The sequence below is a fragment of the Spea bombifrons genome, chromosome 1, assembly GCF_027358695.1.
Source record: "Spea bombifrons isolate aSpeBom1 chromosome 1, aSpeBom1.2.pri, whole genome shotgun sequence".
Lineage (NCBI taxonomy): Eukaryota > Metazoa > Chordata > Amphibia > Anura > Pelobatidae > Spea > Spea bombifrons.
This window is the reverse complement of record NC_071087.1, coordinates 78,020,935-78,043,767: the sequence shown is the minus strand read 5'-3', so window position 1 is coordinate 78,043,767 and position 22,833 is coordinate 78,020,935. Positions and strand designations below refer to the sequence as shown.

At 39.2% G+C, this 22,833-nt stretch overlaps 2 protein-coding genes across 3 annotated transcripts in view; both read right to left on the bottom strand.

The window, feature by feature from the left end:
- Window positions 1-464: 464 nt before the first annotated feature.
- On the bottom strand, window positions 465-14,510 carry MISP (mitotic spindle positioning). The gene is made up of 7 exons (XM_053464452.1): window positions 14,190-14,510; window positions 11,262-11,435; window positions 8,992-9,048; window positions 3,565-5,644; window positions 2,772-2,938; window positions 1,986-2,024; window positions 465-939 (listed from the first exon to the last, which is right to left on the bottom strand). The coding sequence occupies exons 2-7, from the start codon at window positions 11,319-11,321 to the stop codon at window positions 850-852; spliced, it is 2,493 nt and encodes an 830-aa protein (XP_053320427.1). The 5' UTR covers window positions 11,322-11,435; window positions 14,190-14,510; the 3' UTR covers window positions 465-849.
- Window positions 14,511-17,704: 3,194 nt separating this feature from the next.
- The window catches only part of PALM (paralemmin), a 28,649-nt gene continuing 23,520 nt past the window's right edge, over window positions 17,705-22,833 (bottom strand). Inside the window, exons 6-9 of one of the 2 annotated variants that reach the window (XM_053464495.1) lie at window positions 22,130-22,151; window positions 21,961-22,014; window positions 21,132-21,263; window positions 17,705-19,533 (exon numbers count right to left, since the gene is read on the bottom strand). In XM_053464495.1, the coding sequence (XP_053320470.1) occupies window positions 19,019-19,533; window positions 21,132-21,263; window positions 21,961-22,014; window positions 22,130-22,151 (723 nt within the window). In that variant the 3' untranslated portion in view covers window positions 17,705-19,018. The remainder of the gene's footprint in view (window positions 19,534-21,131; window positions 21,264-21,960; window positions 22,015-22,129; window positions 22,152-22,833) is intronic. The other variant, XM_053464503.1, reaches the window with a different exon arrangement.

Here is a 22,833-nt window from a genome sequence, read left to right as displayed (position 1 = left end):
GTACCCAAGCCTCTCTTTTAACTAGTAACTATGAGACAGTTTTAGGAACTTGAATAAATACCTCCCTCCCAAAATATCAGGTAAATTGTGCATGTTTGCTGTAGTAGTTATCCCCCCATATCTCAAGATGATGTGTGTAATCCAGTATCAATGGATGACCATGAGAGGAGTAGCACTGACCTCCTGTCTAAGAAGTGGTGTCAACATTTAGATCTGTGAGCATAATAAAGATGAGATGAATCATTTGAAGGGCCCAACCCAGAGACATTCTTCATCACACATAAAGCAATACGACTGTATGAGGTTGGTATGATAGTGCATAGTTTTGTGAGTGAGGTGAAATGTATCACCTCAAATGTATCACCTCAATACATGTTGGCATATAACTCAGTAAGGATATAGAGACAGTAGCCAGGTTCACAATTCATTTCATACATCACAAAATAACTTTGGTTAGTAATTGCTTAAATTAAAAGGCTTTAATAATTAAATAATTAATTACAAGGCAGTCTCAACATTTGAGAGAAATTAAAAATCTCACTCACCAAAAAAGGTACTTCACCTAATTAAACACATATAAAAATAGTCTTAATCTTTCAAAAGCAGCCCTATCTTCCCAGAAAGTAGTCTCTCCTTTTCTAAATCACACATTTGATGGAGTCACACATAAGCTTATATAAAACAGACAATGTAGACATAGGTTTACTGGCAATGAAGATTTGCAATTGAAACTATAGTTCGTAATCACATCAGTCCCTTGGCTAGACAATGAATTAAGTAGGCAAATCGTAAAAAATAAACCCCGACGTAATTGCACAAAAGGCTAAAGCTGCACTGGATACCCTGGAACTAATCACTTGGCTCATTGGTGTAGATTCCTGCCTCCCAACGCAACGCCATTCTGCTCTTGTGTCGATTCACCCTTGTAGACTCCACAATCTGAAAGATAGCATCAGGAATGTCAGTGTTTTTTGTTTATTTCCAACAGAAACATTATGCAGATATCACAACTAAAGTCTCCTTGACTTGAAGGACATTTCAACTATTGTTGTCCTGATTAGGCTTTATTCTTGTAATGTTTGATTATGTTGGATAATTTATTATTCTTCCAGCTATCTTTCAAGCCTTGTAAAACTTTTATTGTTTAATTCATACAATGTTTAAAGTCCATACCCTTATATTAGAGCTCTGAATTATGTAAATTAAATTACACAACAAAATAAAGTAATAGTGTTGTCTTGTCTGCAGTTTCTGTCACTGATAATGCCACGCCCATAACCTTTAACCAAGTAGGTTTTGGATTAGGACGTTTTGCTAACCGGAATGCCTAACCCAGAGACAATAAAATGTTATTGTCTAAACTATTTTACTTATGGGTTAAACATTAATGAGCGGAGTAATGCTGCTCCTACTCATAGTAAAAAAAATACTTTGCTAAATCTCACTAAGTAAGTAGTATGTTATTAAAATGAGAGACTTGTATATCCATTCTTGTCATATCGGCAGATTACTGTGTACATGGCATGTGTGGTAAATTGAATTTAAAATATAAAAAAGCATGTAGTGTAGATAATTGTCATACCACTCACAGGAAAAGATTATATGTACTGATACACTATGCCATAGTACATTGAATAGCTTCTAGACCAGTCATAAACAACGAATTGTTTCTTACCTATTCCTATATGTGAATTTAGAAGGCATGATTTTAAAGTGCTGTCATAAGCATGACTTAACGTGAGATAAGGTTTTATAATTGAGAGACAATATTTCTCTATGCCATTGTGCATCTATAGAACATGCATACTAGAAGAGATGTACTTGTTTATTATTAAAGAAGAATTCTAGTATGAATGAGTATTTGTGTCAGTTCTGTTGTGGCAGATACAAAATTACAGTTGAACCATATTTTAATCTTGCTTTCTGCTCACAACAGATGCGCATGCATTATTTATGGATAACAAATAAACTTGCTGTTTTCTTACCTCTGTGTTGACATCATCACTTGGGTCAATACCGGCATACTGCAACAGAAGAAGGATGTATTAATTAAGTGAGCTGCAAAATGGAGCTAGTAGGTTGAGAAAAAGGGAAAAGCAAGTGCTTTAACATCCAGCCAGACTTGGTATGACCAGCAACCAAAGAGCAAACACATTGTAAGGTTACCACTGACAAAAGCCTACTGAGCATGACCATTCACATATGTCTGTAGAACCACCTCTTCCGTAACGCAAGAATGGTATCTCCAAGCAAAGAAAAAACAGGAGGGTAACCAACGTGATGTCCTCCTTCCTCGCACAGGCAGATCCAACTTCTGCCAAACCTGGCTTTCATCAACATCAACAAATATTGGGTATACACTATATGACCAAAAGTATGTGGATATCTGACCGTTACACCTATATGAGCTTGTTGGACATCCCTTTTCAAAATAATGGGCATTAATATGGAATCCCCCCAAACACACCTCCTGTAAAATGTATTTCAACATGATATTGTCAGTATTATACAATTAATTTTCTGTTCTGTTTTTTTCTCATAATATAAAGGTAGTATAAAACAACCAACAGCAATAAGCAATTGAACAATAGGGGACGGGTAACTCAATGGGGATGAATAATCATGCAATAGGTATATATTGCTTATTTTAATATGTGACCAATATTAAATTTAGTTTAATTAGTATACAGTTTTGGAGAAAATCAGATCTGCTTTAAACAGAGATACCCCACAAAATTGCCCTGAAAGTCGTACAGTTAATGAGAACTTACCCAGAAATTGTCCCCATGTCCCTTGGGTCCAGCTGAATCTGACTCAGAAACAACAAATCTGGGGTATCTTCTTGGTCGAAACATTTGAATAGGGGTGACTGAATAAGAAGGATTTCTACTGGAGGAACTTCCTCTCTGTGGGGCAGGAGACCATGGACTTGAATCACCTAAAAAAATGCAGAACTTCATAATATATGAATCTCTCTTTTTTTAATAAGTGGAATTGTTCTGGAGATCCTTGGTAAAGTACTATTTTACCTTATGGATGCCAGGTTTTGCGAAAAGTAGCAATAGCATATCAATTAATTTCCTTTTTTCATTCTCCACCCCCGAAACACCAAAAAGCATGGTATATTAACAAAGTGGTTGAAATATTTTCATGGGGTGTTGATAACCATCTGAATATTTCAAATAGGGGGTAGAGACCTTCCTCTAGGTAGGTCCAGGAGGCTGCCCTGGGTCATGGAGCGAGAAGCTCCCTCTGTAATCACTGATCATACGACAGAAATTGAGCTTGTGTCTCTGCAACTACCCCTACTGCAGAAGAGGAAACCATGCAACAATTGTGTTCCTGCTGTGCAATGCAGGCAAATGTATAAATAACATTGCAGAAGGTTAATAGTAAATGACGGCCCCTTGCCACCAGGGTCCTGGAGCAAATTAAATTTTTGCTCTGTTCTTAATCTGGCACAGGTCCCGTCTAGGTCAGAGAACCCCTATAAATCCATCAGTTATATGTATCCATACATTGATTCATTTCATCTAAAAATCAACGTAAAAAAGGACTGCATACCTGAATTTAACGACGTTTTCGTATACTGTTTGTACCCATTCAATGGCGTAGTAGGCTGACTATCTGTGAATGTGGTAACATGGTGTACTTCAGTTTTCCGCCTTTGCTCTTGTAACTCACGATCCCTCTCTAACATCTGCTGGATTTCTTGCTCAATCACATTTGATGTAGATGGCCTCAGTCTGGTGATACTATACATTTCCCCAGGACTTGGGTTTTTGGACGTTATCTCAGTCCATTTCTCACCCTCCTCCACCATCTCGTCCCCTCTGATACGTAGACGGGCTGTCCATGGTTTAACATGGAAATTCTCCCTATTTAAAATGGGGATTTCTACTGTGGCTTCCTTTACTGGTATGTTGTGATCAAGAATTTCATCTACACTCTGCCTCCTGTGTCTGAATGTGTTCAGTGTAGATGGTTGTAAAACAGTTCTTGTGTTGTAGGGCTGGGGGGAATCCATAACAGTTAAGTTCTCTCTTGTGCCCTGGGCATCCATAACCCTAGAATCTATTTTTGTGACACCTTGCTGTGGTTGAACAGGAATCTCATCTGGTTGCTCAAAAAGCTTTCTGCGTTCATCTATTTGTTGCACGCTGCCTTTATCATAGAGTCCTGGTACCTTCCCCTCACCTTTTAGGTCAGCTTCCCTTTGGGCTTCCTTTTCAATCTCCCTCTGGAGGAAAAAAGAGGAACGATACCGCTCCTTGCTCTTTTTCTCATTTTGTGTTTCAGATGGTTGTGAAATCACTGGATTTTTGAGTATTTCAACCATCTCTTTGGTTGCTACCGTACTCTGAATACCTCTTTCCTTCCTCAGACTTTCTTCTCTTTCAAGGGCCAGTCGAATCTCCCTTTCAATGGGTGTCTCGTTACTGGGGTGGGGGATGTGCTCAGCTAATTGTTCTGTTTCCTGCAATTGTGTTTGTCCAGGCACTTCTTGTGATTTCTCTACTACTACGCTGTCTCCCTCATCTACATACCCTTGCCAGAGGAACTGCTTCCGAAGTTGACCCACACTTCTGATTCTGCCAGTTATTTCTTGATTTGCAGGAGTCTCAGTCTGATATGTTCTCGCTTCATTCGATGTCCCAACTGAGTTTCCCATCCCGTATAATTTTGGATTGAAATCGCTTTCATAAAGAGATTGAGAACTAGCATAGGAAGGTTTTGATTGAAGCCTTGGACTAATTGGGACACTGTTTTGTTTCTTCTCTAAAATAAGAAATTGCTGTCTGGCAGATTCAAAGTTTATTTGCTCTGTGTTCACATGCATTTCTGTAGGGTCACTATCAAACTCATTAAGTCCAATGTCTGAAGCTGATGAATCCATTCCATCTTGAGAAATATTAATCTCCCCTGTGCTCAAACTTTTCCTTTGCCCCTGTTCCTTTATTAAATCTCTTCTCTGTTTCTCAAGCTCCCATGCCTTCTCTGGTGTAAACTTAAGCAAGTTTACTTGGGCGCTATCGTCTTCGCCATCTTCAAATAACTTGCTGGGACTGGTGTCAGGGAGATAAGCTCTTACACCAAAATGGTTGTCTTCTTTCAATATCCTAAGTCTCCTCTCACGATCTGGAGGTGGGACCCATACATCACTGTATCCCATCCTTTCTTCACTTTGGCTGTGTTCAGAGGTAGAATTAGTCTCCATCTCTGACTCTTTATTGATAAAATCTAAACTTCCTGAAGAGGACAGGGAAAAAATGAGGTTCCTTGTCACCCTGTCCATGTCTGACACTATTTGTTGCCCACTGGCTGATGTTTCTTTGATACTGTTATTTTGTGTATAGCTTGTCACCTCAGATGTCTCTGGAACTTTGTTTGTGCCTGTCACACATAAATCAATCTCATTCCATTTACGTGTGTCAGGGGTGCCACATACTTCTAAGTCAGGTGAGTTCAGCTTCTCATGCTTTTCTTTCTCCTGTTGCTTTGGTGAACCAATAATCTGCTGTTTGGTTGTGCTATGATGTTTTTGTGAGCCATTCACACATTGCTCAGGTGTAGCATCTTGTGCTATTAATTGAGACAGGCTTGACTCATCTACACTCTGACTTTCCCCTTCATTCACTGGAATCTAATGCAGAAAAAATAAAATAGTCAGAGAACGAGAGAATAAAAATGAGTCAAAGTCAGTGTCTTCCAATAAAATTCATGGAAGCATCATAGGAACCTTTGAAAGCTACAAATCTCTTAGCACAGCTCACAATATTATATATTCACAAACACAAAAGTTTCTTGAAGAGTTTTGATTTCACCTCAACATTCAAATAATAGCATAGCTGGCCCTGCATAATGCATAGTTAATTCAGTGTATGTTTATGAATTCTTCCTGATTTATTCTTACTGAGCTATTCTTGGATCACCGTTATTATTCTTGGGTTGGACCTTCATAATGTAAACGAAGTCAGGGGGATGGAACTGCAAATCTCCTGATAACTCACTCTTTAGTGAATGAAATTATTGACAGTTTCATGCACTGTATAGCAATGTTGCTGGCAACAAAGGTGTTGCTACAAATTCCTGAACTCCTACTAGAAAGTAATATAAATTCTTGTGCTATAAATGCTTTACCACTGTGGTCAAAGTTTCTATATGCAATTATATAGTTACACAGTAAGTTTGACTAAAAGATATTAAGACTATTCAACTTGATCTTCCCAAGATATACCGAATTATGCCAACAAAAAATTCCTGTGATAATTTTGTCCAGGAAGAGGTAAAACTCTCTCATTTTGTAAATACGATATTTTAGATGAGGGTGAAATTAATACATTATGAATCATATAACACCTTATGTTTTCATATTGTTCTGTCAATGCAAACCATCAGGTTATGATTTTCTGTAAGAGACCATAGTACACCGATTGACGAATGGCTGAATTTAGAAGGTGCATCCATAGACTTTGCTATAAAATATCTTAAAGAGCATTTTTAAGGCTACTTCAATCCTGAGATTTGTTTGCCAAGACCTGGTGGCATCTTGTTAGAGAAAAGCATTGCTACTGTGCTGCAGAATAATTGAGGGAGCAAAGAGGGTCCAGGTGAATGAATGACTTGGATTAATTGGTAGAAATATATGATCTATAGGATTATATACTGTATTTCAGTATGACTTGGATTTATTGGTAGACATATATGATCTATAGGATTATATACTGTATTTCCACTCAACACAAATTAAACCATTGACTCATACACATGTGTCATACACAGCACTGTGGTCAACTATCGCCAAAAAAACTTCAAATACTGCAGTATTGAGGACTAAAGGCATGCCTAGGCTAATCAACCAGTGTAAATTATCTGTGCACTAGTAGGGATCACCTCTGCCAAGAAAATATGTTTTGTTTTTTCTCCTCATTAGATCCATACTTTTAAAACAGAAGCTCTACCACCTTTAAACCATTATGGGTGGCAAAGCAAGACTATCCCAAGGTAAGACCCCTACATGAAGTAGACGTCTCTGTACTCGTGTCTTTTGGGAAGGCCCAGGAAAATGTACTACTATTTAATTTTGCAGTGATGAAAACTAGTATTTGCTTTAAAATTTGATTTAAAATTGTTAAGACAATGAGTCATACTGCATATAGAAACATTGTACAAAAAAGGATGTAATTAACCTCTGGAACAAATGTAATTGTTCTATTTTTTTTAATAAAGAAACATACTAGGAAAGACTTAGAAAAACTGAAATGGACGACCTGGGAGAACAAAGGGAGATGGGGGACATGATAGAAACATCAGACTATTTTAATGCATTAAATAAGGTCTAAGAGAGAAGCACGTTTAATAAAAAGCGGAGTGCCGGAGCTATAGGGCATCATTTATTGTTAGAAGGCAGAAGAGTGAAGGGTTATGTGAGAAAGTTGTACCTTACAGAAAGGGTATGGAATAAACAGGGATGTGTATTACGCTATACTAAACAATTACTATAACTAAGTAAAAAGTGATTAAAAGGACATACTATATCAGCCAATTGGCCCTTTTCTGACATCACTATATATATATATAGTTTTATATACATAGATATATATCCATGTATCTAAAACTATTTACGATATATCAAAAAGAGCAAAAGTGCAAAATCCTTTTTGGGTTGGTTGAGAGTGTAATCAGTTTAGACAACGTAACGTGTTGTACTGCACACAATTTGCTTATCATTGGATATATAATCTTTTGCATTTTTTATTTATATATCTACTGTAGTCTGCATAACAAAGAACAATCCAGCTCTGCATATGTATGTAAATGCAGTTACAAGAATATACAAAATACATTAGTTAGATTATGGACAAGCAAAGCGGAAATTACAATGTGACATGACACTTTTGTTTCTAGTTAATGAGATGTCTGATATCCATGCAATACTGAAAGTCTCCAATGTATCTTTGGTTAGCATTTATTACTCTTGTAGACTTGTACGCCTTGGTTAGTAGCATGCAAGGGTTCTGTATCTGTGTGTCTAGCAGGAGACTGCTGGGAGTGGATGTGTGTAGTATTTTGAGGAGAGCCAGGGAGGATAGAGAAAATGGTCCAGCATGTCTGTGTGCAGCTGATAAGCCAAGTTACAGATAATTCTAGGAACCACATAGCCGGTCATTTTTGCAGACAAACATGCTGACCGTACGCATACGAAAACAGAAGCATGCCTGCATAGAAAGTGCACATGGACAAAAATGCAGTGTTTAATTTACAGATTAACCTACAGATACGTGTACTTTATACAAATTTGCATGTTGATCAACTAGCACAGGTACTCATATTTTATCAAATAATTACATTTCTACATGGATTAATATCCTGTAACACTAAGGCGTTTGTGCGCACAACGTCAAGTCCTCCTTCGTCCTATCTTTCCCCCAGTTCCCTGCCCACATGCTCTTCATTCACTTTATTGCGGGCTTACACAATATAAACAACCCTATACTGCTTGCTGAAGCCGTGCTAAAGTATCTCATTGGGCCCTTGGCGATAACTTAGTTATCTAGTATTTTATTGTGGAATGTACTTAATTACAGTTTGTTGAAATGGGCCACTTGTTATGTATAACCTCATCATACAATGCAGCAGATTCTGCATTTGCTGTGTTAATAAGTAATAATTGCATCTGCATCCATAGTTCCCGCTACCTTCTTCCCATAATGTTCTTATATGGGTTTTAGCATGTTCACTATATGTCCTTGTCCTCTTTCTATGTGGGCCATCTACATACTACCAAAACTTGCGCAATTCTTGTGCAAAAGTACTACATTTAGTAGATATTGCAGAGTGAAATTATTGGTTAACAGTTCAAAATGAAGCTGTTTCCAATACTTTAAATTTGCATTTCTAAGTATAACTCTTAATCCTAGCTCATAACCCCGCAGTGACTTAACATTTTTAATCGCCCATTCAATACTATTTCCTTATCCAGTTTCTCACCTTAACAGCCAGGAACACCGCTGCGTCTGCTTCATGATCCTCTGCTGTACTCTGAGTCTGCAAGATATGTTAGATTAGAGACTGGTAAGCAAAGTCCGGGGAGCAAAAGACTGCCACACCCAGGAGAGAGGAGGGGTCTAAAAGTAAATAATCAAAGAAGGTTTGGTGGTAGGCGCAGAGTGTCACTTACTAGGTACGGTGAAGTACCTCAAAAATATGTTGGATGAACAGATTGGGTAGCATCTCTGAGCATTGTAAATGTGGGTGTATTAGAAAAAGAGTCTGCAATACATGAGTGAGATCAGGAGTATTTGCGCACACCCAGAGTTCCAGGCATACCGATAAAAAGTGCCATCCCTGACGAAACTGCCACAAAAAAGTCCCCCGCTGGAACTCCACCCTGGACATGATGGAGCAGCAGCAGGCTCTTCACTCCATGTCCTCTGGGCAGAACATTGGGGTGTCCTGAAGATATTTAAATAGTGGTGGTCCTGAAGCTATTTTGGGATGTGACCGAGGACTTAAGCCAGACCACTACTTTGAGGAACTGCTACAACTGCTACATATAGCACTAACCCTCTACGTTATTTGGACCAGAAAACCACTGTCTGGCCGGACCTCTCTTTAGTGGCCCAGCAGTTGCTTTCATCCCCACCCGCCAGTATCCAAAGCGAGAAGGTTTTCTCTGGCAACATACTCAACCCCTAGAGAACACTTCTCTCCCTACACCCAGTGTCTGTCTCAAAAGTCAATCTTTCCAAATTAGGGTACCCACTTTGCACTCAATATTTAAAGTGAGTGAGGTTCTGGTGTTGCTGTTCCGTCTCCCTCGTTACTCTGGGGGAACCTTTTTTATTTTTATATTGGGAAAATTTGGTCCTGCTCTATGTGCCTATCTTCCAGTGCCTACCTGCCAAGATCCAGTGCACTACTGCTCATGGTTCTGCTGCTGCTTCTCTCTTACCTTTCTTACTCTGGAGATCAATTCTATTTCTTGCGTGTGTCTGTCTGCCAGTGCCTGTCTTCAATGCCCTTCCTTACTCTTGGGAATCAATTTTTACTTATTCCAATATGGGGGCTGATCAGTCGTGTGGCTGCATATGTCTGTCTGCCAGTGCCTGGCTTCAATGCCCTTCCTTATTCTTGGGAATCAATTCTTAATTTTTCTAATATGAGGGGGATGGTCAGTCTTGTAGGTGGAAGTGTTTGTCTACCAGTGCCTGTCCTTCTCTTTGCCCTGCCTGTGACTCAATGCCCTTCCTTACTTTGGGGGATCAACTCTTCAAATTTGTTTTAAAGGGAGGGGTCAGTCTTGGGCTGGATGTGACTGCCAGTGTTTGGCATGACCTGCCTTGTGCCCAGTCCTTCAATACTCATCCTTACCCTGCTACACCAATTCTTGTTTATTTTTGTGTTCTTTTTCTTGTTCTAATATGAGGGGGGATTCAGTATGTCTGCCAGTTCCTACCATGTGCCTCGACCTGTCTCTGCAGCTCAATTTCCTTCCTTAAGGAAATGAGTGCCCTACTACTGCTGCTGCTGCTGCCATATGACCTTTCTTACTCTGAGGCATCAATTAATGAAACTGGTCCACAATTTGGAGAAATTGAGTTCCATAGCATGCTGCTGGATGTGTATATATATTGGTGCAGTGCTGCTGTTGCTGATGGTCCTTCCTTAACCTTGAGATGGCGCTACTGTAGGTAAGAGGTGAGTCCAGGAAGTGCCAGGGTCCTACCACTTACGGAATGCCCTGAATGTCACTCCTGAACAAAAATGTCCTGGAACGTGCAAAAACATAACAAAACTTGATTTTGCTTGCCATGTACAAGTCTATTAGATAAAAACATACAGTGGAGCATTAAGTAAACTATCATGATCATAATTGCCATGGAATTGCCATGCTATAGAATTCTCACTTTTGGACCATACCATTACAAGGTGCTGTTCCACATTCTTGGATTTAAGCTAATACATTTTAGCAGATCTGTCATTGCATTCTTTTCTTATGAAGGTTTAATCACACAAATATTTCGGAAACTATTCTAGTTTCTATGGCAACAATTTATCAAATCCTGCTTTTATGTCAAATGACAATTACATATTCCTACCAAAAAAACATGAGCAAGGCAAACTTTTACTTTTAGAAGGATATTCAACACTACCAGGAATGATGTTTATATGGTGCAGTTCCCTGCTGTGCAAATAATGTGTTCAAGAATTTTAAAGAAGTGCAGCACACAGTCCCTGAGGTTAACATGTCTACTCACCTGCTCCCTCCTCTCCAGGCCACTGCACAGCACCTGCCACGGTGAAGGATATTTAAACATCTTGTCAGGCCATGTACTCCTACATGAAGGGTTGGGTATCTGGCGTCCTGGAAGTCCAGCACTGTAAAAGATCAGTCAGCAACTGGCACTGTGAGAGGGAGGTGGCTATCAGTCCTAGAGAAAAAAAAAAGAATGAAAGAAAAGGTGAACAAGAGAAGGAAAGAATTGAATTTATACAATCTTTCACTGAGCTACATTCAATAGAATGAAAAATGATGAAACATACATATTACAACGTCAAATAAAACAGCACTGTCACTGCCATTTGTACCCTGTTTGTGAAGTGGCTTATTGAAAGCCACTTCACAAACAAATCGATTGGCTTTCCAAATGAATCTTGCATACTTTGAATTTAATAGTAATATTTTGCTTGCCTGGTAATAAACATTTGCATTTGATGTAGCCTTTCTGCTGCATTTACTATATGCATTATGCATGATCGGCTCAGTTCTTCCTTACAAGAGAAACTTGCTCATGCTCTATACAATACATAGTGTTTGTAAGTAAGCTGCATCTCACACCACATCTCACTAATGAGCACCTAATGATACATTGATGATATTAAATCTCCCAAGTGTCCTCCTCTGATAATAATAATAATAAACGCCGGGGTCTATCTAAATACAATTCAGTGTAAATAAAATACAGTATTTTCATTTAAATACGTTATTCAATTATACTCATATCTAATACATAAAATCACACAACAAGGTTTTGAGTCATTTATACATAATCGTTTATTGAAATGCTTTCTAGAGAACTCTCATAAGTAGGAAAGCACTGGGGTCACGTAACATAAAGTTAAAAGTGAAACTGTTCAAACATGCAAGCAGCTATAAGGAAATACTCAGTTCAAGGTTAGGGTGTGATGTAGGACTGACTTAGTTGTGAGGGACTGAGATATCATTGACAAGGTGTGGTATGATGGAGTGAGTATATGTTAGTGCAAGTGTGTGAGAGGTAGTGTGTATGTGTGTGTTACAGTAAGTGTATATGTGTAGGCTGCTGTTAGTGCGTCTATGTGCTTTATATTCAGTGTGTGTGCTAAATGTATGTTACAAGGGGTCAGGAGGCCGCTGCTGTAACAGCCCCATTTGTTTTATTTGGATGAGAAGTCTTGTTTGGCAAAAAGCAGGATTTCAATTCTGACATCTGGACATGTCAACCGCCAATATTAAGCAAAAATTACCACTATTTTTTATATTGCAGATGGACAGGTATGTGTAATTTCAGAAGTTGTGTGACTCATAAATAGATATTTGATAACATACCCTTCTCTGACAAGGTATTTTTTTGTTTTTTTTATACGTGTCGTATAACCAGCCCCTCCCTAGCTGAGGTGTCTGGCACTTCATTCCGACCCTTACGACCTTGGACTCCACAGTATTGATAGCTTGCAGTTTTGGCAAGCAGCCATGAGAAATATTGCTTTCACTTCCTCAATCATCTAGGCTCTTTCCCTCCCTCTCACGCCACTATATTACCATTGTTATATGTTTTTAGGACACCAAATACATAACAAAATAGATTCTTTTTTAGCAGATAGAAACCATTGAGCCCATCTATTGTTTTACATGTTTCAAAAAGTATTTGGTCCTTGGCCTTGTGTTACTTTCAGAATATCCTTACAGCTATCTGATACATGGATAAATTCCTATGTTCTACTTGCCTTTTGAAGCATAACATGACAATAGGGGTGCAGAGGTTGTGTGACCATAGAGTCAAGAAACTCTGCATTTAATACAACTTTAAGGTTTTGTGTGAGGAAGCAGTATCCTTTGCTGCTCACATGAAAATCCCATCTACAATGTGTAATTGTGTGTGAGCATGGATGTGTAAGTGGGGTGAGATGGAGTGTGTGTTAGAGTATGAGTGTGTGTTTACATATGTTGTATGTTGGAAGGGGGGCAATGGGCAAAGAAGGCACAGACCAGTTGTGTGGAGGCAATGATGCCACAGACTAGCTGTTGAAGTTGGGGGGGGTCCTGGGGCAATTTTCACACCAGGGCCCCTTGGTTTCTAGTTCCGACCTTGCTCCTTCCTGCTAAACCACAAATACTTGTACAGTGTGCCACTCCTGGGGCAGAGTCCTTATTTTAGTGTGCAGCTCCTGCAACAGTGTAAGAGTTTAATATACGGTCACATTTATCCAGCAGTGGCTGTACGTGTGTGATCACCTGCTGGCAGTATGTACCAGGGATGATTTAAATACCAGTCTGGCCCTGTCTGTGCTCCAGACCCTTCCAAAAGTTATAGATGGCAACAAGCAGTTGTAGGGAATGATAAAATTGTCTAGTTACGTCCGTGCACTTAAGTCCTTGCTAATTAATGCACGGTCATCGCATTCTCCTGCATCTCTTCCCATTCCCAAATACTACTGAATTTACCATCACCACACTCTTTCTCCTTTATTCGCGTGGTAAATTAGTCCAACTATTACTCTCAGTGGCTACCACTAGAATCGCTGCGGCAAAGTGGTAAGCTGGTTTAATTTACAATTTACAATAAAAAAACCCACAGAGAATTTGCTTTTATACATAATTGCAAAATGCGCGTAATTGCTATGTATTGCTATTTCACACTTTACCTGTCCCTTTATTATAGATGTATAGAATGCTAGCATTCCAACTACATTTACAATCTTAACGGAGGATTATAAGCTTTTTAATTATACAAGCTCACTCTTTCTACACCCATTGATTTCGCTAATACCAAAATGACCATGCTTTTCATACATAAAAACTGCCAAACATAGGTACAGTAGTTTTACAGTCTACTAGATGTATTTAAATGCTTTACTCTTTTAGTAAGAGCCATAACCCAGTATTTGACAGAGATGTCAAAGAATACAAAAACGGCGAATCCTACCTGCTCCCATCCATGCTGCAGGGCATCAATCTTCATCTCCCCTCTGCCTGTGCCCAGTGGGTGGCAAGGACCGCGTTGTGTGTACACTTTGCTGGACGTTGGCACAGAGTGACCAGGAGAGACGCAGGACAATAGTCAGGAGATGCTGACTGAGGGAATGCACACCCAGGAATGTTGCTGATCACAGAGCCGCTTTTATTAGGCAGAAACCAAACATGAGCTTGTGAGCAGAGCATGAGTCCGGAAACTTCACGAGAATGGGAGGGGAGGTATGCAACTGTTTTGTCTGTATGTGGGGGTGTTCAGGGGCAATGGCTTCTGATTTCTCATTCTGTTATGGGAGTTTAAACATGTACCTGTTTCACTGCATTTTTCAGTACCACACACTCAGTATTAACACAATGTACAAATAGCATTAACGAAACTCACAAAGCTAACACTGTGTGTATACACACACACACACACACACACACACACACATGTATATTCATCCAGTAAAGTATTTGTGAGATCTCCTTCATTGCAATAAGGGGAACAACTAGATACTACTGTTCATGTATTTAGAATGCGATGTCATAAAAATCCCTGTTGGTGTAATGGGCAGATGTCCATTGTCTAAAACTTTTGTCTATATAGTGTGTATATGTATGTCTATATGTATGCATTTTATTTATTATGAAATGTTAATCAAAGAAAAAACATATACTGCAATACTCATTTTTACACATATATGTATGTATGTATATATATATATATATATATATATATATATATATATACATATATATATACAGTGTATATACAGTATGTATATATACCTGGTTAAAGTTTAGAAACTATAGAAACATGTCACAAATCACAAATCCATACAACAGCACCCTCTGATTGAGTGCCACCAGATTGTTTGGTTATCATCATTTTGCAGTTTCTAGTGTTGTAATGCAAAGGTGAGTCTATTCACTAAAGGTTCAGCTAAATAGAGTTGCCAGTCAATTTGAGTTGCTGAGGTCATTTGACTTGGCTAAAATCGAGAAGACTGGCATTTTCACAAGTTACCAATATGACTCCCAATTCATGTCAAGTTAAAATGGAGAGTAAGTTGAGCAAATCATATACCAAAAGGACTCAAACTTGACTTATCAGGAGGAAGCAGATTGACCCAGAACCCTATAAACAGACCATCCAGACCAATCTGACAAATAAACTGTTGTAGCATCTCGACACAGCTTGAAGGCATATAGACAGCCGTGGAATACAGCTTGACAACTTGATAGGAGACTGGGATTTTCAAATTGACAGCACTCAAATATACAGCATTTCAACTAATACATGCTTATTGTCGCTGTTCTAATTTATCAAGCTCACTGAGATATCAGCTAATAGCCCTGACAGATGTAAATGTGCTTCAAAACCTATGGTTGTGCCTGGGAACCTAAATGTTGACTTAACTTGGAAATGTGATGTAGGTACTGCCAATATGATGCATAGTAGAGTGTATTGTGTAGGTGCAGGGCTGGCGCCACCTATAGACAAAGTAGGCGCCGGCTTGCGGTCACTTGATGGGAGGCAGGCAGCCGCGCAGGCAGTGCAGGGTGCAGCCGCGGCCGTGCTTAACGAATGACCTATGTTCACTATAGGGAGGAGTGGGAGCGAGTCAGCCAGTTAGGAGGAGGTGGGGTAAAAGTGGGTGTGGCAAAGGGGGAGGGGTTTGTGTGGGTGGCAAAAATCCTTGCACCAGCCCTGTGTGTTTTTCACACTTTGGTTGATGGTGTAAAATATTCACATGATTTGTGGCTTGTTCATTTGGTAATGACAATTGAGATATCAGCTAATAGCCCTGAGAGTACATATGCTACAAAACGTATGGCTGTGCCTTGAAACCTAAATGTTGACTTAACTTGGAAGTGTGATGTAGGTACTGCCAATATGATGCATACTAGAGTCTATTCTGTAGGTGATACAATTTTTCACACTTTGATTGATGGTGTAAAACATTCACATGATTTGTGGCTTGTTCATTTGGTAATGACAATTGGAAATGAAATAAATAAAACTGTTGGATATTCATTATTTGGTAATAACTAGTAATTATATCATTACTAGTGGAATTGCATGGATGTAAGGTTGTCTTATCCAACATGTAGCTCAATAGCTTTTGTTAAGAAGCTGCCATAGAAGCCAGTACACTTAACACCAAAAAGAGGGTATGTACTTATTCTGATGTAACAAAAATCAGAGAACAGTAAATGTACAATATTGTTAACTGTAGCTCATGCCTAAAATCCATTTTCAGTATTCTTTTGTAGTAGGTATTGAAGTTGTCTATTTGTTCATTAACAGCTTGGATTAAATGAAAAATTAATGCGTAATTGTGGACAGCTATAATGATCTATATGGTGAGCTAGGACATATGTAAATATTAAACAGGAAAATCAGAATTTTTCAGTGTTTCACATTAGAGTGCCATATCATGTGGCTAATCGAGGAAAAGTAGAGACTATTTGCTGCCCATGGTTTGTCATTCAATTTTTGAGCACATTATCCTAGACACATTACCAGATCATGTATGAAACAGAATATGACAGGAAAAAAACATTTGACCCGTAAAGTCTGCCCATTTTTCTTTCTCCTGTAAAATTTGGGCCTTATTCTGGTTTTACATTCAGGGTAGCTTTATGCCTGTCCCATGCATGTTTATTCCCCTCACCGTATCAACCTCTACTGCTTCTGCGGGGAGTCTATTTCACCTTCTCAGTGATGTAAAATTTCCATATATTATATTTAAGCTTTTTGACCCTCTAATTTAGACAATATATCTTGTCCTGACATATCTCCACCTTGTTGAATCTCTTTATGTATTCAACTGTTTCTGTCATAACCTTCCCTCTCCTCTATGGGATACCTATTAAGATCCTTTAGTATTTCCAGTTAACCTGGATGCTCCTGTTTTAATTATGAGCAATTTAACCCAGTGATGTATTTATTTTAGGAGCTGTCCTAGGTCTGTCCCAGGACAGCACACTCTCTTAACTGCCCCTCCAGACTGCTAAGCAATATGATGTTAGGTACAGCATGCTATGGAGGCTGTGCAGGCTTACAGTGACAAAAAAGTGCAAGCTATAGGCAGTTTTAATAAAGTAATTTAGCTCATTGCGCCACCTATGTTTGGAATAGTAAATAGAAAACTTCAAATCACAGCAGCCCTGTAAGCCATTTTCTCTCCTCCCCTAAACATAGCTGTGCCTTGTGTGGCAAAACCTGCATATGAATGCTATCATTCATGATGAACTTTGAATGCTCTTTATGAAGCTGTCAAGAAAAATTAAAATCTTTTATGGATTTAATCATTGCAGATGAAGAATTATGGAAATGAGGTTGTGATGTGGTTAACATAAGTCTCTATATGTATGTTATCTGTTTCTGTATAATTCACATTTACTTATTTGTGTATGGTTGTTTTTTTGTGTGCATACACTTGTACTACTGTATGTCAGCAGACATAGGACACTCTATAATTGTGAGAGTAAATGACACAGTTTATTTACTTACTGAGATTTTTTTTACAATGAGTCGGTCTGAAATCTGGGTGAGAGGAAAGGGGAGGGCGGGCCAGGTTCAGTATCAGGCAGGGTAAATAGTCCAGAGCAGGAGATAGAGGCACCAGTATGAATGTCCAGCCTTGCCCCACCACCTTTACGACTCCCAGCATGATGACCATGACTAAGGACAGGCAAAGTCAACTGGGAAGGGTCACAGTAAACAAATGACACACTCATAGGGGGACACAAGAAATGCAGAAGAACCTACAACATACCCTCAGTAAATATGATAACAACACTTTTCAAAACACTACAATCCTTCCCAGCAGTCAAGAGCTAAATCATAGCCACATCCACCAGTCTCCACCCTTCAAAATCTTCCTACCAGACCCTACATTGGCCTCAGTCTGGTTGTGACCTTGCAAACGAATCGCCACAATTGGAATCTCATATGATGATTTAGGATTTTCCAGAATTAAGAAAAACATGTTACTAATCCTCAATAACAGCTGCTCCAGCTGTCATACAAATACATCATATATCAAGTGCATTGTGGATTTTCTAATATATACTTCGGTAGTTAGTAATACTTGACATATTTATAGAGGAAGTAGATATCCAAGTATCATGTTATTTCAAGGAATCTTGGTTAACCGTAAATTCACCTTTGTTTTCAGCTTGCAATAGAGTCAAGAGTTACTTAAGCACTACAACCAAGCATGGTTGTACATCATGAGAAACTGGGTAACAAGAGATTATCAAGGGATTTAGTGGTGGGGCTCAAGCTCTTTTCCACTCATTCGTAAAATGGCAGTAGCTTTTTCTATCTTATAGAGTGCTGCAGATTGTTCATAGAGGGAATAATACAGGTAGGATGCTCACAAGAGGACAATGTTTGATTTTTTTTCTGTACATAAGAGTAATCTGGGTAGGAGAGCTCCTCTGAGGTGGATAGATACTCTTATTTCAGATTTGTAGAGGGAAGCCTCTTTCCAATTTCTGGGGGAAGAAAAAACTCTCAGTAGGGCACTGAGTAAGGCTTAGTTCACGTCACATGAATTTTGGGGGGATAAAGATGGACACTCCTATGTTTTGGAAAGGATATATGGAAAAAGGAGTTCCTAATGGTAAAGGAGATGACTTTCCACTGCTTCAGTGGCTGGGGAAATAACCCTTTCAAGCTGACAAGGGAGTAGCCTTCTTCCAGGCTACATTGTGAAAGACCAGCTACCCCTTACCAGTTTATAGGGGGAAGGCAGAGAAGGAAGACAACCCCCTATAGCATTATGTTTACATCACACTGCAACATTTGCACCTCTGTTTCTTCATGGTGAGATCCTGTTCGCCACTTTTAGGTGGTGCTGTGTCATTGGTCTCTTGCTTTTCACTCTTGTTGGAGGGATCTACAGGGGCCCCATTAGGGGGGTGTTGGGTCTTCTCTGTCAGGTCCCCATCAGCAGCAGGTTGAGGGTCTCCATCATTAATAACCACTAGTTCTGCTGTGATGGCCTCCTCAAGGCCCAGAACTTTCTTGGTCTCATTCTCATCCTCCACATTCTGGTAGCCCATGAAGATCATCGTGACTGGAGGCTCTGGTCCCGGAGGGGTCTGAGGTGTTCGTGCCTGGACACCAGGAATCTCCTTTCTGGGAGAAACTCTTTGCATACTGGTCTTATCATCAGTTAGGGAAATTTCACTCAAAGTTGCCTCCTCTGCTTTGTGAATAAGATCTTCTACCTCCACAGAGCTTAGAGAATGAACACCATCACCGGGAACAGTGGTCTCTGGTCCTACTGCGTGAACTACTACAAGAGGGTAACAAAGAACATGTGTTAGAGAAATCATTAAAACAGTAAAGAATAAAAGAATGTCAAAAGCATAGAGGCCTATTAGGGATGAAGAGGGAAGACAAGAAACAAAAGGTCATATATGGTAAACAGAATGCAACGAGTGGAGAACTGAGAGAGAACATGAGGAACTCAGTGTAAATGATAAGGCAAAAACAGACATTGGTGGAAATATTACAAAAAGTCAGAATTAGGCCACACGTGCAGAAAAAGAGATAAGATGAATGGAAATTAAGGCTTCAGAATCCCTTGCAATTAATGACAATTTACTGGACTTTTGAAACTAGCTATATCCTATGGGTTTTAACGACAAGGAAAACACAATGAATGTAGGCCACTGAATCTGATCTTAGGGAAGGGATTTCAAATTCACAAAGGGAAAAAAATAAAAATTATTTTCTGTTGATTTTCTCAATGGAAAGAGCTTTGTTCACCACTTAGTAATAGATATACTAATTAGGTATCATTAGCACAGGTAAAGATTACCTCATAAAAAAAAAATATGTTTATCTTTGTGCATCTGAAGCAAAATCAAATATAATACCTAGCTACTGTCCCTATGTTAAAATAACACACAAAGGGAAAATAATCACATAATTTAATATTAGTAGTAGTAGTGGATACAGAATGTAGTAGTGGATACAGAATCTGTAGTAGTGGATACAGAATCTGATGATCTTTACCAAGAAATGACCCCTTTTCTTTTTCACTAGAAATCATCTAAAACATCATGTGATACACACAAGGCCTCTGGGAGTTCCATTCAGCCTGCCCTCCACTTGATGAGCACAGAACTGTCGGATCTATAGACAGGGGCTTTATTATGCCCAATGGCTCATCATTGTCAAACAAAAAGTTTAACTTTTTGCTGTTTTGGATTTTTTACGTATTAAACATGCCTGGACTGGCTATCTGGTACACCTGGCCAAAGCATAGTGGGCCGCTGACCAAGAGCACTCCATGGTCACTCAATGTCACACTCCAGCTGCATATTAATGTGCGACCACCACTGGATATGCACACTGCAGAACCATAAACAGCTAATATGCGACCTCTCATACCCAGCTGTCTGGCACACTTATGCCATCTGAAGGCTTTCAACCTTAAAGTGCCAGGCCCGCCTTGTCATCCTAAGTGAAGTTCATATTGCACAGATTCCAGTAGATTTTTAGGAAGGAAAAAATTCTCGCAAGCTAACTTTCATTAAAATGATTTTATAATTTACTTTTATTTTTTTCCCTTTTATCATGTTCTTCCTACCTTAGCCATATGTATTGTATCATATTTATACATACGTATATCTGCTTTCCAAGTAATTGTAAACGTGTTTTGTGTGGTAGCTTACACAGTAATAATTGGAAGATAGTGTTAGTTGAGCATGATTTCCCTATGATTACGATTAAAGATGTCAGTAACAGACTTCCAAAAGAATGATTGTAGGGAATATATTATTGTTTCAATCTGTAGCACTATTAGGATCCAGTGATGGCTGCTGAAAATACCTGTTAAATGGTGTTTAGGGGTGTCAGGACCCCTGACCTCCCAGCTCACCATACCTTTTTGATCATCTTCATACACCTTGACCCCCTGCAGGGGGTGCTCTTGGGGGAGCACAGTGTTGCTGGAGAGGACTTTAGTCTCCCCTGTGATTCTGTCCTTCTCTACTGTGATCTCCACAGAGTACATGGCTGGGATACAAACAGGACATTGACATTAAACCCTGTAATGGCCATTGATCCCCCCACCGCCCTGCTTAGGGGCAGCAAGCTGGGGTAAGAAGGCGTGGGGAAAAAAGGCTCACAATGAGAAGAGCAAAGCACTGGGAGATGGCAAGAGGAACAGCCTGCTACATCCTGGGATCGGGCACCTGATCATGCTTTAAGGACAGAGGGGCATTCGCCAGCATACCTTGAACAGATGAAAACGTGACACTGTGAATTGAACCTGTGTGACACTGTTATGTTATATTATTTGGTTATATTGTATAATTGTGATGTTAAAGAGGAAGTTCCACAAAAACACTGTAAAACATCTTAAAAAATCCTTGTCTTGTTTTGGTGCATGAAGGCACCTTTTGATTACATCACAGTCAACAAAAAGCTGGTATTGGAACTTACCCTTTAAATTGTGTCATCGTTTTGAGATAAGGCATGAAAGCATTGTGACACTACAGCTTTGCTCCCATGAGCCATATCCATATAACGTGTCACCTTGCTTCATGATATTATGTTTTTGGGACATCATTATTTCTGTGTTGTGCGACACTGCAGAACCAATATGAGAAAGTACAGCCCAGCCATGCCGCTTTCCTAAATGCTATAAAAGCCAAGCAGTGCTTATCACAGGAGTTCCAGGTCATCCCTGTTCATCGACCTGAATACGTACCCGCTCTCATCATGTCTGGACTGTCTGTTTTCTTAGCAGGTGTAACATTCTGATCTGGGGATAGAAGACACAGATATTATAGTATCAGTACAACACAGTTAAAGAGAATAAATATTATCCATCCCTGTCGACTGTCAAAGAGTACATCCTAATAAATATATGCTCTTACCTCTGGCTGTATTCAGTGAGGTCTGGAAAGAAACAGAAAAATATTTGTAATAAATTAACATTTGCATTTTTGGAAAGCAATAAAATAAACTGCACAATATTGCATATGTTCTTAAGTTGAAGTGATCAGACACCCCTCACAGCAACAGAAGCCCTTGTTTCAGTTTAATTTGACCAAATAAAATTTGTTGAATTTGCTCCTCGCCAAACGCGTAATTTTTGTTGACGTGCACAGCCCATCAATATTTTTGTTACGTTATTTAAAAATGTGGATAGTAAGGGAACTGGTGAGAATACCCATTGTACAGCGCTATGGAATTTGATGGAGCTATATAAAACAATAAATAAATAATAATAATATACATGCCACATATTAAAAAGAAAACTACTGTCTTTTGTCTTTTTTGTATACGTGGTTTCCCCCCATAAGCAACTTCCATTGCTCTGTGTAGGTTGAGGTGCAATGCCAATGATAGCCACAGGATGGTACTGTCATGCAGCTCATCAAAATTAGATGTAAGGCAACATCTTGGTTAATACACATGGGTGTATCATGCATATGCTCCCCAGTGGCTTACAAAACTGCAAGGATTCGCTTGTGTGTTGGTAAAAACATTGAAAGCTATGACCATTTACTGGAACCTATGAAAAACACATTAATCAAAGTGGCAAAGGTGAGGAAGCTTATTGAGGTGCAGTTTCCAT

What these genes read in the sequence shown, in the direction of transcription:
- MISP (XM_053464452.1), bottom strand. Translation starts at nt 11,321, where the DNA reads ATGTTTAAATATCCTTCACCGTGGCAGGTGCTGTGCAGTGGCCTGGAG. An exon ending in CGGTGTTCCTGGCTGTTAAG is followed by an intron (nt 5,645 to 8,991) that starts GTGAGAAACTGG and finishes TTTCTGCATTAG; the next exon opens with ATTCCAGTGAATGAAGGGGA. An exon ending in GACATGGGGACAATTTCTGG is followed by an intron (nt 2,025 to 2,771) that starts GTAAGTTCTCAT and finishes CTTCTGTTGCAG; the next exon opens with TATGCCGGTATTGACCCAAG.